Source organism: Mobula hypostoma, chromosome 6, assembly GCF_963921235.1.
Source record: "Mobula hypostoma chromosome 6, sMobHyp1.1, whole genome shotgun sequence".
NCBI lineage: Eukaryota > Metazoa > Chordata > Chondrichthyes > Myliobatiformes > Myliobatidae > Mobula > Mobula hypostoma.
In genome coordinates, this window is record NC_086102.1 from 47,042,134 (window position 1) to 47,058,759 (window position 16,626).

The 16,626-nt window shown below is 40.1% G+C and overlaps 1 protein-coding gene across 3 annotated transcripts in view; it reads right to left on the reverse strand.

Moving 5' to 3' along the window:
- Window positions 1-16,626, reverse strand: part of f5 (coagulation factor V) — a 76,185-nt gene that overhangs the window by 47,368 nt on the left and 12,191 nt on the right. For all 3 annotated transcript variants that reach the window (XR_010018327.1, XM_063050764.1, XM_063050766.1), the window contains exons 4-7: window positions 6,410-6,619; window positions 5,129-5,281; window positions 2,753-2,974; window positions 231-390 (exon numbers count right to left, since the gene is read on the reverse strand). Coding sequence is in view for 2 of the 3 variants with exons in the window: in XM_063050764.1 (XP_062906834.1) it covers window positions 231-390; window positions 2,753-2,974; window positions 5,129-5,281; window positions 6,410-6,619 (745 nt within the window). In the remaining variant the exon portion in view is untranslated. The remainder of the gene's footprint in view (window positions 1-230; window positions 391-2,752; window positions 2,975-5,128; window positions 5,282-6,409; window positions 6,620-16,626) is intronic.

The following is a 16,626-nucleotide window of genomic DNA, read 5'->3' on the forward strand; positions in this document are numbered from 1 at the left end:
CAGAGGTGAAAAATATAATGCAATTTGAAAGAGAGAGTGCTTTTATTCTTTTCCAATTGAATTGAGGTTATAAGACTAAAAAGAGTCAAGAATGACATTTTGCTCTTCTCTCCCTTGCTAACCACATGAGCACTCTAGAACACACAAAAAATTACTTAAACATCATCATCTTATTTCAGTGGTAAATGCATACTTTGCAAATGACTGAGCCGATTCAGACCAAATTATACCTGTCAATATACTTCGGAATATCAGAGGCATAATTCCAATTCACTTCTTCTGCTGCAATAAAATACTCGCGAATTTTTCCTGTTAATCTCCTTGAGTGATATACGTTGGAAGGTTTACTAATGTCGACATATTTAAGGTTGAGATATCCATATAATTCAGCTGTTTCACAAAAGATTACAAAGTAAGTCACTTATGAAAATGCTATATTGTCATTAGGTTAAATCTCATATTGGAACAGGGAAGACAGATGTCAGTGATCTACAAAATTCACAAAAAGATGAATTCTTCCTTACTCATCCTGCCACCTTCATTGAATAGAAGGAAGGTAGAACATTAGGTAAAGTGTCCTGATCCAAGTTGGGTCCATGTGTTATCTATTCAAATGATCTAATATCTAGCAGCCATTTTGTTCCTGCTGGATTTTATCTGTATGTTAGAATTAATATCTATCAATGTAACTGCAAATGACAACAGATTTCTCTCAGTAATCACTACATTGATTCAGAAAATATGGCATTTTAACTTATACATAATGAATTATTAAGGAAAAGAAACAACAGTGATCAATTGAGATAACTGCATTTTTATAATATCATATTATGAGACCACTAACAGTATTTTTGGTTGATACATTTATAACTATGCCAATTTTAGTGTAGACATGAAAATTATTTTAATTATCTGCCCATTTAATTTGATCCATTTTTGTTCACAGTGAAGAGGCAGCCTTCCAAGAAGGCCACTGATACCACTTCACCAACTTCATAACAGGGTTCAGATGAACTGAAGCGTAATGGACTAACATGCTGTATCTACATTACTATGACGAGAGTAGAACAGAAATGAAGAATGTACTATCAATTGAATACACTGCTGCCACTGACAGTTCCTCCTAGCTTAGTGTCTTCTTTTTGGAAAATTTCGACAATATCCTGAGAACTTCTTCATCTTGCAATGCCCTTTCAAGTTGCAAACGATGACTTCACTACATGCCTCTGCTCTTTTTGTACTGCTTAGGAATAACCCTAGACTTGTCTAGCTGATGCTTGATGCTGGCTATTACCGCGGAGTCAGCAGCATTTCATAATGGTGAAAGAGTCAAGTCACTGGGAAATAATGTGGGAATGGGCTCGATGGAAAAGGAAGCAATATGCAGGAGGGAATATGAATGTGGGAATGGGCTTGATGGAAGAAGAGGCAATATGCAGGAGGCGCTCAACAGGTCAAGCAGCTTTTGCAGAAGAAAAGGAAGTGGGTCTGAAATATCAACAATTCCCTTCCACCCACAAATGCTGGTTAAGCCGCTGAGTTCCTCTAACAAATTGCATGTTGCTTCAGATTCCAGCATCTGCAAACTCGTGCGCCTTCAATGGGATTGCCCTAACAGCCAGCAGATACTTGATAGGCCAAATTGACTTCTTTTGTGTTGGAAAATATATAAATAACACAAATAAAAATGTGGTCTATTATCCTCTTTCCTATGCAACCAGATATGGGTAATTATAAGACCATAAGACCATACAAGTCTGCTCCACCACTGCACCATGGCTGATCCATTTCCCTCTCAGCCCCAATCTCCTGCCTTTTCTCCATATCTTTTCATGCCCTGAGCGACCAATCAACCTCTGCCTTAAATATACATACACACTTGGCCTCCACAGCCGCCTGTGGCGACGAATTCCACGCTGGTGAATGTGGTGGTGAGCTGCAGTCTTTGACTTGCAGTGACTCTGGGGTAGAGTTTTCTGGGGCCTAATGGACAGAGTATGAAGGCTTTGACAGGGAGTGTTTGATAGGCGCGATCTGACAGACAGGATTCGACAGGGATTGACCGCCTGGATTTGGCCTTCTGTATTGACCCAGTACAAATGGAAATGGATGTACTGGTGTAACTGGGCCTTGCTGAATACTGATGATCTGCCTAGTACTGGAATTCTAAAGAATTCTCCGTTTGTGGCCTGGCTTTGAGTCATTTCTTCCTTCAGCAACTTGCAAAAACCATGAAGTGAGACTCCAGGGGTAAACTGGAAGGAGGAATGTGACAACTCTGCCTGGGTCACTTTTTGGATCATTTACTCTCCCCTGCTCCCAGTTTGTCTCCAATCCTTTCTCTCACTCCACTTCATTCTGTCCTCTTCTCAACATTTCTCCTGGCTGTTTGCTTATATCATTTCCTTGCTCTGTCTTTCCCATTCACTCCTGTATCTCCCGTAGTGGCCCTGTTTCTCATCTCCCTCAGTTTCCTGCACTCTCTAACCCCTTTCTCTCTTGTGATCTCTCTCCATCAGCCAGAAAATCTCTTCCTTAATCTCCTTCCCTCACTTTCTCTTGCTTCCTGTTTCTATTCTTATCTGTTCTTCTCTTGATAAGTCCATAAGACAGAGATGAAGATGCATTTATGTCTCTATTTGATACATATTTCACATACAAATGAAAGCATCTTCTCCACTTAAAGAGCTCAAACAGTGAGTGGTCTTACAAGTTGCACTGATTAAATCATTGAGCGTGTCCTTGTTCTTACCCCGGCGATGGTGCTGTACTTGAGAAGAAAACAGCCATTTTCCAGCTTTAGTGGGAAACATCTCAGCAGTGATGGAAGAGCCTGAAGTCAGGCTAATGGATGAAACTTTATGGTTATTTTGCAAGAGGACTTGGCCATTAAAATGTACAGAGAAAATTTCAGGATCATAGCTCATGCCAATCAGATGCCAACTAATCCTTCCATGAATATTGGCACTAAGTTCTACAACAGGAACACAAAGAGGGATTAGTTCACTTGTAAGTAGAACAACATCAAAATGCCACACTACCTATCAATTCTTTAAAGTTAAAATCTATTTTTTCTATATTATATTCATTTTCAAATGAGCACTGAAAATCCATAGGAATTGAATAGTTTACCTTGAATGTGTTTTCTTTTAATGTTTCATAGTGTGGAATGGTGAAGCACAATTCCATCAGATGTTGTGTCAGTAGATCTTACTTGAGCCAATTTACAACAATTTCTACTACTATGAATATTAATCAAATCAGCTGTTTCTTTAAAAAATGCTTATTGGTAGACCCCCAGAGGCAGATGAATGATAAATTTGAGGGTTGGTGATCTTGACATGGTGAGACCATATTGAAAGAAAGGTTCCACCTGCTTGTCACAGAGGCAAAGAGCATCGGCAATATTGGTAGAAAAAATGGCGAATTCATCAGTTGAAAAGAAAGTGTTACTGGTCCTCTCAGCAAGAGTGTGCACTCTAACTATGACTCCCTTCTTTCACGAGCGCTGCTTTACTCATCTTGCTGTACAGGAAGGGTACTGAACAATAACCCCTTGAATTTTGGTTATTCATTGTAACAAGCAAATAAACTAGCTTGGTGGAAGTACCATTGTGTAACGTGAACAGCAGCCAGTAAACTGAACAGAAAAGATTAGATTAGATTCAGCTTTATTGTCATTGTACCAAGTACAGATACAAAGCCAATGAAATGCAGTTAGCATCTGACCAGAAATGCAAAGAATAGTGTTATTTACAAAATAACCGTGAATAAAAAGTAAGTGCTACAGCACACAAATATAAAAGTACTGAGACAGTACAGTATGGGTACAATACTGCTTAGCGCTGTGATGTGAGGTTCAGCAGGGTCACAACCTCAAGGAAGAAGCTCTTCCTGAGCCTACTGGTGCGGGAGCGGAGGCTCCTGTAGCGCCTACCGGATGGGAAGAGAGTAAAAAGTCCATGGTTAGAGTGAGATGCATCCTTGATAATGCTTTTCGCCCTGCCCAGGCAGCGTTTATGGTAGATGTTCTCAATGGTAGATGGTAAAGGAACCAGTAATTTCAAACAAAGCCCGATCAGCTCTGTATCCATTGATATCAGGGAACACGCTTGGGAACTGTGGATGCACCAGGTATGCCTGGCTTCATTAAAGAGGGAAAATGTTTAGTGTTTCAGAATGCCTGAAGTTTTCCTCCATTTCCACAATACTGAAAGTGCACTTTAGAAAGCTGGAGTCATTTATTTATTTGTGAATTAATCTACAATAAATTGTAACATTCTTTTAACAAATGATTGTCACAATTTTGTTCTGGGGAAAAATTTCTCTTGTCCTTGTGAAGCTGAGAAATAAGAACATTGTGGATAGTTCCTCAAACTGCAGTGTATTGCAAAAGTACATGCAAAAACAATCAAAAGTAAGCTTTGATTTTGGAAAGCTAGCTAAAGTGTACTCAGCAGCAAGTTTTCACCTTCATTCGTTGAGTGAAATCGCCACACCCTCCCTCACCATTAGCCCTTCTGCTATTTTGGATACTTAAAGGTTTTTATTCCATTGCTGTTCTGTTTGGGTTCTGTCACCACTTATTACTACTGTTAGCTTTACCCAGCTTACTCTACACAGAGGTTACAAGTGTTAGCTGACGTTTCCCCATGGCCTCACACAAATAAGTATTCTCTACTTATGAGACTCAAATGTAAGTTGATGATTATGCAAAACAGCTAGTGACACAGCAACAAATAACCTGCTGGAGGAACTGCTGCGCCCTTATGTAGAGTTTCAACTTAAAATATCAAAAAGCCATTCTTCCCACAGATGCTGCTCAACCCTCTGTGTTCTTTCCAGCAGATTTTTTTTTTTGGCTCTGGATTCCAGAATCAGCAGTCTCTTGTGTCTATGTAGAATACATGCATCCCGATTTTATCTTACATTGAAACAAGTGAACCAGCAATGGTGACCTATTTTGCACCAAAATTTGTTTTTGTTAACACTAGAAATGTGAGCAGGTTGCTGCTCCATCACCACATTGATCCTGGAGCAGAACTAACAATATTATAGGAACTTTAACTAAGAATTTGAGATCTACAATAACTGCATCATGGCTAGTTATGAAATAATCTCCTTGTACCTGGTAAAGTGCCATTAGTAAATCCATTGATAGAATACATTTTGATTGGAGTATTTTCCTCATTATACAAACTCTCACTTTCATCAAAAACAGAGAACAATAAAACAAATTCTTCATTAAATTCATTTTGCCATCCAGTACCATTTAAACTACCTGCACAGAAAAAGAAGAAATAAAAGCATTAATGGCACATATTAAATGCTAAGTGTTGTTTGTACATTATCGATTTTCCTTTTCACATTGATCTGTATACTCATTTTCAGTAATTCACCATTAATTGTAACTCACAGGTTGGGTCAGGAGAATGGGTGAAGCAGGGCAAATAAGAAAATGTCTCAGCATTAGCTGTTTAGGACAGAGTACTTTTAATACTCAAACTATATTTCAATATGACTAATTATGTGTCCATCCAATTGTACGAGGAAACAAGGTTACTCACGTTCATTGTACCTAAATTACTGTTCTGGTATTCTTTTCTGAACTGAGCCTCTTAAAGCATTCTCTCTTCCCAACTGTAGCCAACAGTGCTTCAAGCTCTGAAAAATCTTTAATATAGCACTTCCTTTATTCTTTTTAGAACTGTCATAAAATATACCTCCCTGATAAAGCTACTACTCACTTTTCCCCTTTCTCCTGACATTTCCCATGAAACTTTGCCACGTTAAAGATATCTTCCAAAGTCTGCTTCTTGTTAAAGGCTTTCAAGCACAAAAAGCAACATTCAGTTAGCATTCGGTCTTGGATTTCTTCTCCAAGTAAACTTGGTCTTTAATGTTAGCTTGTCCAGGACTGAAATTTACTTGTTATGGCAAGAGGAGACATAACCCTAATGCATTTAGCCCATCAAGTGTAATGTGGTTTCAGACATAGTAACCCTTTCAAGTCCCATCCATTTTTCCCTAATGACCTTACAATATTCTCTTTCACATGCTTATCCACTCCCTTTTGTCTTTTATCACCTATATGCACCAAGGGGTAAACTATAGTAGCCAACTCACCTACAAGCACATCTTTAGAAAATTGAAGGAAAGACACACATTCACAGAGAGAGGATACAAGTGTCATGCAGACAACACCACAGCTCAGGATCAAACCTGGGTCCCTATCAGACGTCAACATTAATTGGCACAACACCACGCTGTTTGCAATAATCAGTATTAGCTGATCAGTCATTCTATTCCCATCAAAAGTTGAACGAGATAGGATACTTTCAGAAATGGACGTCAAGGAGGAAATAGTTTCAGACTTCAATACAATAAAAAGCCTAGAAAAATGAATTACCAGGTCTACAGATGAGCAGGGCTCCAATCAATCCTGCATGCTTATCTTTTACAGCATTAACATCAGAAGAGTAAGTATAGGTTAGGCACTGAGGATCGCTCGATGTTGGCCCAACTTCTTCTGTGATATTCCATTCATAAGTATGCTCTTGGAGTGGCATAATTCGTTCTTCATAACTTTCAAAGAGTATTCTGTTTCCATGAATGAACTCTAAACACAAGACCAACGTTAATATTTCTTAAACTTCAGAATACAAAATTACTGCAGCTGTTTCACTTGTGTTTTCTCTCAAAAAGTTATGCAAATTGGACAAGAACAAAACAAGTTATTTGTTGATTTTGTACCATCAACTATTTACACATTTCTCGGTATCTATAGCAATTACCCTAATTGGAAGAGTTTATAAAGTTCCACATGTAATTCCTTAGTCAACTTGTCAGTATTCTTGTGGGTTTACAGCTGACTCATCCATCCAGCTCTAATGTGTGTGTCAAGGACTCCTGTGCACATACCTTGAAATTTGAAGATTATCTTTAGGTTCAATGTTGCCTTTAAGTTTATGTGGGGATTTCACTGCTTTCTGTCTATTTCCTTTTATTCATAACCGGGTGTTAAAATATTTTAGTAGTAACTGTCGGGCCAGTATTATAATATTCCAGCTACAGACACAGCATTGTCATCAATTTCCCTGGAGGAATTTTCTTGCATTTGTGTTTGGGTAATGGACACACAATGCAAAGATACAATATAGACATCACAGCACATCCTGAAAGATCATTTGCTAATGTATCCTGGAACAGGTGAGCTTGCAATGAGTTTCCCCTCTGCCATCAAATTTCTAAATGGTGCAAGAACTCGTCAACACTATTTCATTATTCCTTTTTCTTTCAGGCTATTTATTTTGTAACTCATAGCAATGTTGCCTTTGCACTGTACTGCTGCTGCAAAACAAATTGCACAAATTGTATTATCAGTGATAATAAACCTGCCTTTGATTCTCTTCCAAAATTACCTGAACTTCAATTATGTTTAAAATCAATAGGAAAAACAGTATAAAAGATATGAGATAATGGGATTTTAAAATTTTCTGAATACTATTTGTGACCTTTGAACCAACAATATGGGGCATTACTATACACACGATCTCCAAGTGAGGTAAGGCCGGGGAAGTTCCTTTAAAAGGAGAACGGTCTGCAGCGGTATTTTATTTGAAGCGAGGAAGGCGGCGAGGCTGTAGCGTATTGGGTAAGTCATGACAGCTGAGATCGGCCCCGTGGTTTGTTCCTCCTGCAGCATGTGGGAAATCAGGAATACTTCCAGTGTCCCTGACGACTATGTGTGCAGGAAATATGTCCAGCTGCAGCTTCTGGCAGACCGCATTGAGCGGCTGGAGCTGCGACTGGATTCATACTGGAGCATCCGCGATGCTAAGAAAGTCGTGAATAGCACGTTCAGTGAGTTGGCCACACTGCAGGTAAAGGCTACACAGGCAGAAAGGGAATGGGTGGCCACTAGACAGCGTAGCAGTGGGCAGGTAGTGCAGGAGTTCCCTGAGGTCATCTCCCTCCTAAACAGATATACTGTTTTGGACACTGTTGGGGAAGATTTCTCATCAGTGGAAGGCAGCAGCAGCAGCCGAGTTCATGGCACCATAGGTGGCTCTGCGGCACAGGAGAGAAGGAAAAGGAGTGGGAGAGCTATAGTGATAGGGGATTCGATTGTAAGGGGAATAGATAGGTGTTTCTGCAGCCGCAAACGAGACTCCAGGAGGGTATGTTGCCTCCCTGGTGCAAGGGTCAAGGATGTCTCTGAGCGGCTGCAGGACATTCTGGAGTGGGAGGGTGAACAGCCAGTGGTCGTGGTGCACATAAGTACCAACGATATAGGTAAAAAACGGGATGAGGTCCTACAAGGTGAATTTAGGGAGTAAGGAGATAAACTAAAAAGTAGGACAACAAAGGTAATAATCTCGGATTACTACCAGTGCCACGTGCTAGTCAGAGTAGAAATAGGAGGATATATCAGATGAATACATGGCTTGAAAAATGGTGCAAAGGGGGAGGGATTCAAATTTCTGGGGCATTGGAACCAGTTCTGGAGGAGGTGGGACCGGTACTAACAGGACCGTCTGCACCTGGGCTGGACTGGAACCAATGTCCTAGGGGGAGCATGTGCTACTGTTGCTCAGGAGGATTTAAATTAATGTGGCAGGGGAATGGGGAAAAGTGCAGAGAGACAGAGGGGTGTAAAATGAGGGTAGAAGCAAAAAGTAGTAAGGTGAAAAGTAAAGGTGGCAGGCCGGCAAACCCAGGGCAAAAATCAAAAAGGACCACTTTTCAACATAATTGTATAAGGGCTAAGAGTGTTGTAAAAGCCTGAAGGCTTTGTGTGTCAATGCAAGGAGCATTCGTAACAAGGTGGATGAATTGAAAGTGCAGATAGTTATTAATGGATATGATATAGTTGGTATCACAGAGACATGGCTTCAGGGTGACCAAGGATGGGAGCTCAACATTCAGAGATATTCAATATTCAGGAGGGATAGACATGAAACTAAAGGAGGTGGGGTAGTATTGCTGGTTAGCGAGCAGATTAATGCAATAGAAAGGAAGGACATTAGCCGGGAGGATGTGGAATCAATTTGGGTAGAGCTGCATAACACTAAGGGGCAGAAAATGCTGGTGGGAGTTGTGTACAGGCCACCTAACAGTAGTAGTGAGGTTGGGGATGGCATTAAACAGGAAATTAGAAAAGCGTGCAATAAAGGAACAGCAGTTATAATGGGTGACTTCAATCTACATGTAGATTGGGTGAACCAAATTGGTAAGGGTGCTGCGAAAGAGGATTTCTTGGAATGTATGCGGGATGGTTTTCTGAACCAACATGTCGAGGAACCAACTAGAGAGCAGGCCATTCTAGACTGGATATTGAGCAATGAGGAAGGGTTAGTTAGCAATCTTGTTGTGTGAGGCCCCTTGGGTAAAAGTGACCATAATATGGTGGAATTCTTCATTAAGATGGAGAGTGACATAGTTAATTCAGAAACAAAGGTTCTGAACTTAACGAAGGGTAACTTTGAAGGTATGAGACGTGAATTAGCTAAGATAGACTGGCAAATGACACTTAAAGGATTGACAGTGGATATGCAATGGCAAGCATTTAAAGATTGCATAGATGAGCGACAACAATTGTTCATCCCAGTTTGGCAAAAGAATTAAGCAGGGAAGGTAGTGCACCTGTGGCTGACAAGGGAAATTAGGGATAGTATCAATTCCAAAGAAGAAACATACAAATTAGCCAGAAAAAGCGGCACACCTGAGAACTGGGAGAAATTCAGAGTCCAGCAGAGGAGGACAAAGGGCTTAATTAGGAAAGGGAAAAAAATTATGAGAGAAAACTGGCAGGGAACATAAAAACTGACTGTAAAAGATTTTATAGGTATGTGAAAAGAAAAAGATTGGTTAAGACAAATGTAGGTCCCTTACAGTCAGAAACAGGTGAATTGATCATGGAGAACAAGGACATGGCAGACCAATTGAATAACTACTTTGGTTCTGTCTTCACTAAGGAGGACATAAATAATCCTCCGGAAATAGTAGGGGACCGAGGGTCTAGTGAGATGGAGGAACTCAGGGAAATACATGTCAGTAGGGAAGTGGTGTTAGGTAAATTGAAGGGATTAAAGGCAGATAAATCCCCAGGGCCAGATGGTCTGCATCCCAGAGTGCTTAAGGAAGTAGCCCAAGAAATAGTGGATGCATTAGTGATAATTTTTCAAAACTCTTTAGATTCTGGACTAGTTCCTGAGGATTGGAGGGTGGCTAAATGTAACCCTGCTTTTTAAAAAAGGAGGGAGAGAAAAACCGGGGAATTATAGATCAGTTAGCCTTTTCAGAATGGCAGGCAGTGACTAGTGGGGTACCGCAAGGCTCAGTGCTGGGACCCCAGTTGTTTACAATATATATTAATGACTTAGACGAGGGAATTAAATGCAGCATCTCCAAGTTTGTGGATGACATGAAGCTGGGTGGCAGTGTTAGCAGTGAGGAGGATGCTAAGAGGATGCAGGGTGACTTGGATAGGTTAGGTGAGTGGGGAAATTCATGGCAGATGCAATTTAATGTTGATAAATGTGAGGTTATCCACTTTGGTGGCAAAAACAGGATAACAGATTATTATCTGAATGGTGGCCGATTAGGAAAAGGGGAGGTGCAACTAGACCTGGGTGTCATTGTACACCAGTCATTGAAAGTGGGCATGCAGGTACAGCAGGCGGTGAAAAAGGTGAATGGTATGCTGGCATTCATAGCAAGAGGATTCGAGTACAGGAGCAGGGAGGTACTACTGCAGTTGTACAAGGCCTTGGTGAGACCACACCTGGAGTATTGTGTGCAGTTTTGGTCCCCTAATCTGAGGAAAGACATCCTTGCCATAGAGGGAGTAAAAAGAAGGTTCACCAGGTTGATTCCTGGGATGGCAGGACTTTCATATGATGAAAGAATGGATCGACTAGGCTTATACTCGCTTGAACTTAGAAGATTGAGGAGGGATCTTATTGAAATGTATAAAATTCTAAAGGGATTGGACAGGCTAGATGTAGGAAGATTGTTCCCGATGTTGGGGAAGTCCAGAACGAGGGGTCACTGTTTGAGGATAAAGGGGAAGCCTTTTAGGACTGAGATTAGGAAAAACTTCTTCACACAGAGAGTGGTGAATCTGTGGAATTCTCTGCCACAGGAAACAGTTGAGGCCAGTTCATTGGCTATACTTAAGAGGGAGTTAGATATGGCCCTTGTGGCTAAAGGGATCAGGGGGTATGGAGAGAAGGCAGGTACAGGGTTTTGAGTTGGATGATCAGCCATGATCATACTGAATGGCAGTACAGGCTCGAAGGGCCTAATGGCCTACTCCTGCACCTATTTTCTATGTTTCTATGAATAAAGATATTAAGTGGATATCTAAGTTCCTTTCTATCCTGAAAGTATTTGTGTTTTCTACAATAATGAAATAGCTTAAGGCCAAAAAATGCAGTAATATGCTCCAAATCACATCACAGGGTCTTTATTAAACAAAACTTGTCATTTCATTAGTTAGAAAAGGAGACATCAGGGTGCTTGACAAATTGGGGAGGGGAGGGAGAAAAGTGAACATCCAGGGTGAGTGGGGTCTTTGAACTTTGTCGGCTACTTTACTGAGGTAGTCAGAAGTGCAGGAGTTCATGGAGGGGAGGCTGTGTTATACTGAGCTGTCTCCACAAATCTAGTTTCTTGCAGTCTCAGGCAGAGCAGTTGCCATGATGCATCCGATTAAGGCGTTTTCTATGGTGCATCGATTAAAGTTAGCAAGGGTCAAAGGGACCATGCCAAATTACTTTAGCTTCCTAAGGAAGTAGCAGTACTGGTGTACTTTCTTAGCTGTGGAGCTACATGGTTGGACCAAATCAGGCTGTGGGTGATGTTCACTCCTAGGAACTCGAAACTTTCAACCCTCTTAACGTCAGCACCAATGATATGAACGGGAACAGGTGCAGCACCCGTCATCGTGATTAATGACCAGCTCTTTCCGTTTTGCAGACACTGAGGGAAAGGTTGCTGTCAGGACACAATGTCACTAGACTCTCCCTCACCTTCCTCTGCTCTGACAAAAGGCTCAGCAGTACGGCTCACTTTCAATTACCCTGTGAAGTCAAGCTTGACGTTCAGTTCAAATGCAAGGGTGGTCAAAGCTTTTTGTTGCCAGACATCCAGACCACCCCCCGCCCCCCCAAAAAAATCATGTACCGCAGAAAGGATTCTAACAGGTGCAATGTCAGCAAGATGTTGCTAGATATATTGTAATTAGAACCCAGAATTAATTTCCTCTCCCTTTCCCCAAATACTCTGAGATCAATTTGTATGCTCCTATTTTGGGCAGGGTAAGCCAGGTCAGTAGATATTAAAGATAGCACAGTTAATCTGGTTTGTACTTACCTTACTCAACATGCTACAAGTGCACTACCTTTAATGTCATTAAACAAAAGAAACTATTTGAACTATTTAAAAACGCAAACAACAGGAATTCTGCAGATGCTGGAAATTCAAGCAACACACATAAAAGTTGCTGGTGAACGCAGCAGGCCAGGCAGCATCTCTAGGAAGAGGTGCAGTCGACTTTTCAGGCCGAGACCTGCGCGAAGGGTCTCGGCCTGAAACGTCGACGGCACCTCTTCCAAGAGATGCTGCCTGGCCTGCTGCGTTCACCAGCAACTTTTATGTGTGTTATTTGAACTATTTGACATTTTTTAATGTGTGACAAACCCTAGAAGATTGGTCCTGATTATTTTGGGCTGTGGCAGAATGCAGAGCTCTACCCGATATATGAATGGAGAGCTAAAGTACATTTATTCCCTTCTAATGGGACAATAAGCAGAGGACACAAAGACAGCCCTCAAGCCCAATGCAATTAAGTATATTATAAATCACTCTTGCGGCTCTGAAGCGCATGACGGAGTCAGGCCATTTTGGATGTTGATCAGCTAATAAACACACGTAATTCAGTTCCTTCCTGCTGGATATCCAGAAAGCTACAAATGCAAAAAACTGCCAGTGCTGGAAAACTGGACCAAATCCAGAAAATGCCTTTTAAGTACCACTTTACGAGTTGTGCCTAAGTTAAATAATGAATGCTTCTTTTGAAGTTTAATGAGAAACACACACTGTTAATCAAATATAAAAGGCAGCAAGTATAACAGAATTAAACTATCAAAGCATTTCTAATTAATGCATTAGCCTGCAATCATTCCCCCGCACCTATTCCAAATGTTGGTTGTTTAGCAACAACTTCTAAAGGAGACTAAACTCCATATATTGTAATTATTAGTAATGGTTTCAGCCTTTAGCAATTGAAAAAGTTGACTTCAAACATTGTTCAAGAAATCCTTTCTAAAGAAATTTATTTTTGCAGGAAAGATTTAAAAATTAATCTATTAAACTAGATCAGAAATGAAGGAAGACTCAAATTTTGAGGCTATCTTACAGATTGGGAGAGAAGCCAAACAAAGGTGTGGCATTCTGTGTCACTAGCTCAGTCCTGGGAATCACTGAGGCATTTGAATCAGAATCAGAATCAGAATCATTTGTACTAAATCATTAAATTCTCTCAGAGTGGCCGATAATTTCAAAACTAGGACACACCAGTTTAAAAAGTTAATTCTACTCAGGAAGATTTTTTTTAGAAATTTCAGAATTTTTCAGATTTTTCAGAAATAACATACTTCTCATGTTCCTGTAATGGCCCAATTATTTTCAAATGATATTTGCAGTGGTAACTGGGCTTACATAAATAATATATCTGTATAAGAATGCAAAGAAGCAAAAACTAGTCTTGACTACTATAAATAATTACTACTGGTATGAGTTTTGGCCCCTTTCCTGTACACACAGTTGTTTAAACATTAGGCAGGTGCTCAAAAACAAATAAACAGCTTGCACTTCTTAGTATTTACAAAGAACACAGAGCAACATTGTGCAGTAATCAAATTAATTCTGTATTACAAGGTATTACAAAATTTGCTGTGAAAGACTTTCACTTATCAGGAAGTTAGATGCTAATTGAAAATATTGTCACAGAAAATTAGAAAGCTATCATAGTCGATAAGCAAGGGATTCTACATGCTTTTGAGTCTCTGCAGAGATTTCAGATATGTAATTTGACATAACAAGTCATGTAACCTTCTGTAATTTAAATATAGACAGGAACGTGAGACCAGCTGATAAAGGAAATCTAATGCTACTGAAATTCAAACTTCTAAGCTCAATGATTGGTAGCACAAAAGCAATGTTTATGTCAATGTTAGAAGAAAACAGGATTTAGTTTCTGCGTTTAACATTGGAGAAACGGGAGGTGGGGAGAGATAGGTGATGAGAATGGGAAAAGAATAAAATTGGGATTGCGTGGGCTTAATGTAAATGGTTATTTGACTGTTGTCCTAACAACCAGTCCTGACGAAGGGTCTCGGCCTGAAACATCGACTGTACCTCTTCTGAGAGATGCTGCCTGACCTGCTGCGTTCACCAGCAACTTTGATGTGCGTTGCTTGAATTTCCAGCATCTGCAGAATTCCTCGTGTTTGCATTTGACTGTTAGTAGTCTTAGTGAAATGAAGAGCCTATTTTGTGCAATGATTCATGTAACATGTAATATACAGATGTACTGTGACTAGACACTTAAAAGATTCATGTTAAGTACATAGACTTTTGACTCTTTGATACACAAACAGTTTCCCAGAATCTCCAAATTCCTCACATGCACACTTAAAGCCTAACATGACCAGAGAGGAAATTGAGGAACAGGCAACGCATCTTTAGTAAATGCGGCACTATACAAATAGCCTTGATTCGTAATGCTTTCAGTATAAAGAAGTACTAGCTGGGTTGTCTAATACTGGCAGTTTATTTACAGTAAGTAGCAGGGAACTTGGAAACGTCAATGTAGAGGATTCATTCACCCTGAAAAGGACAACACAGATGAAGAAGCTGTGAATCAGAATCAGGTTTATCATCACTGCCACGTCATGAATCTAACACGAGGGGACATAGGTTTAAGATGCAAGGAGTAACATTTAAGTATCTGAGAAAAAAAGTTTTTCAAAATTGAAGTTGGTGGGTACAAGCTGCCAGAGGTGGAGGTAGAAGTATAAGTATAACCATAGCATATTTAAAGAAACATTGAGAAATGCATAGGAAAGGAACAGTGGGAATATAGGTCAAATGTCTGCACCTCAAGGAACTTCAGCTTAGAATTGATGAACTGCAGTCCAAGATTCAAAGACAAATACCAATGATTTGACATTTTGTTCATTGGATGATAATTCTGGTGCTCTATTGAACACATTCGGGCCTTGGTTCCTACACTCTTTTAGCATATCTGGGCCTCTGATTCCACTCTCCCTCTAACACACGAGACTTCATTCTTGCTCTCTTCTTAAACTTACTGGGACTGACCTTAAACTCACCAGGTCCCAAGTCCCCACCCTTCCTTGAAACACTGGGCCTGTTCCCATGCTCCCTCAAAATTTAACAGAGAGTCATTACAAAGTATATCTTACCAATGAGTAACATCTAAGAAAGTGAATTAGAAGTGTGTTGGAGTACAAATTGGAATAACACCCAACAGAGCAGAAAATGCCAGTTGGGTACTGAGTGCATTGGATTAGAGTTACTCTATGCAGAGCAAGTGGGAAAGTTGTGCTTAGTCCATCATCATACTAAATGGCTACTTCCTACTCCTGTTTCCTATGTCCTAACTGTAAATATGCCCAGGTGAGATCACACCTGGAATGTTGTGTATAGGTCTGGCTTCCTTACCAAACGAAAGATTTATTTACAATTCAATGAAGGTTCATCAGATTGATTCCCAGGATGAGGGAATTGTTTTAAGAGAAGAGAGGAAGCAGACTGGTCCTATATACTCTATTTAGGAGAGTGAGAGATTTCATTGAAACATTTGTAAGAAGTTTACATATTACTATTTAATTATGTATGGTTTTATTACTATTTAATTATTTATGATGCAACTGTAACGAAAACCAATTTCCCTCGGGGTCAATAAAGTATGACTATGACTATGACTAAGTTCTTTAGGGGTTTCTCACTGTACATGGAGGGATCATGTCTCCCTGGTTAAAATGTCTAGAACTAGATATAGTCTCAAAGGGGGTCAAGAATGAATTTTCTTTACTTAGAGCAGGACTCCCCAACCTTTTTTATGCTAAGGACCAATACATTAAGCAAGGGGTCCATGGACCCCAGGTTAGAAACCCCTGATTTAAATGGTAGGGACTCCTGTACAGTATCTGCACAAGGCTGAGCTGTTGTGTATATTCAGAATAGAGACAGATAAGATCTTTGGAATTATGGGAATGAAGTAATACAAGATCCTCAAGGTGGTAGATTAACCATACTTTATTGAATAGAGAGCAGGTGCACAGGGCAAAATGACCTCTGCCTGGCTCTATTTCTTCGTATCTCTGCATAGTAATTGCCTTGTGATTGGTCAGAATACTTACAATGCTGGTAGATTTGTTGCAGATGTTTCTGAATCATTTGTTGTATCAGTTAGATGCATGGAAGTGAAATTTGGTTGCATTATTTCAACTATATTTTCATCAAAATGACCCTGTGATTTTGGTCTCTGCAGTCAGAGAGAGAGCATGAACCCATGAAAAGCATCTGCACCAG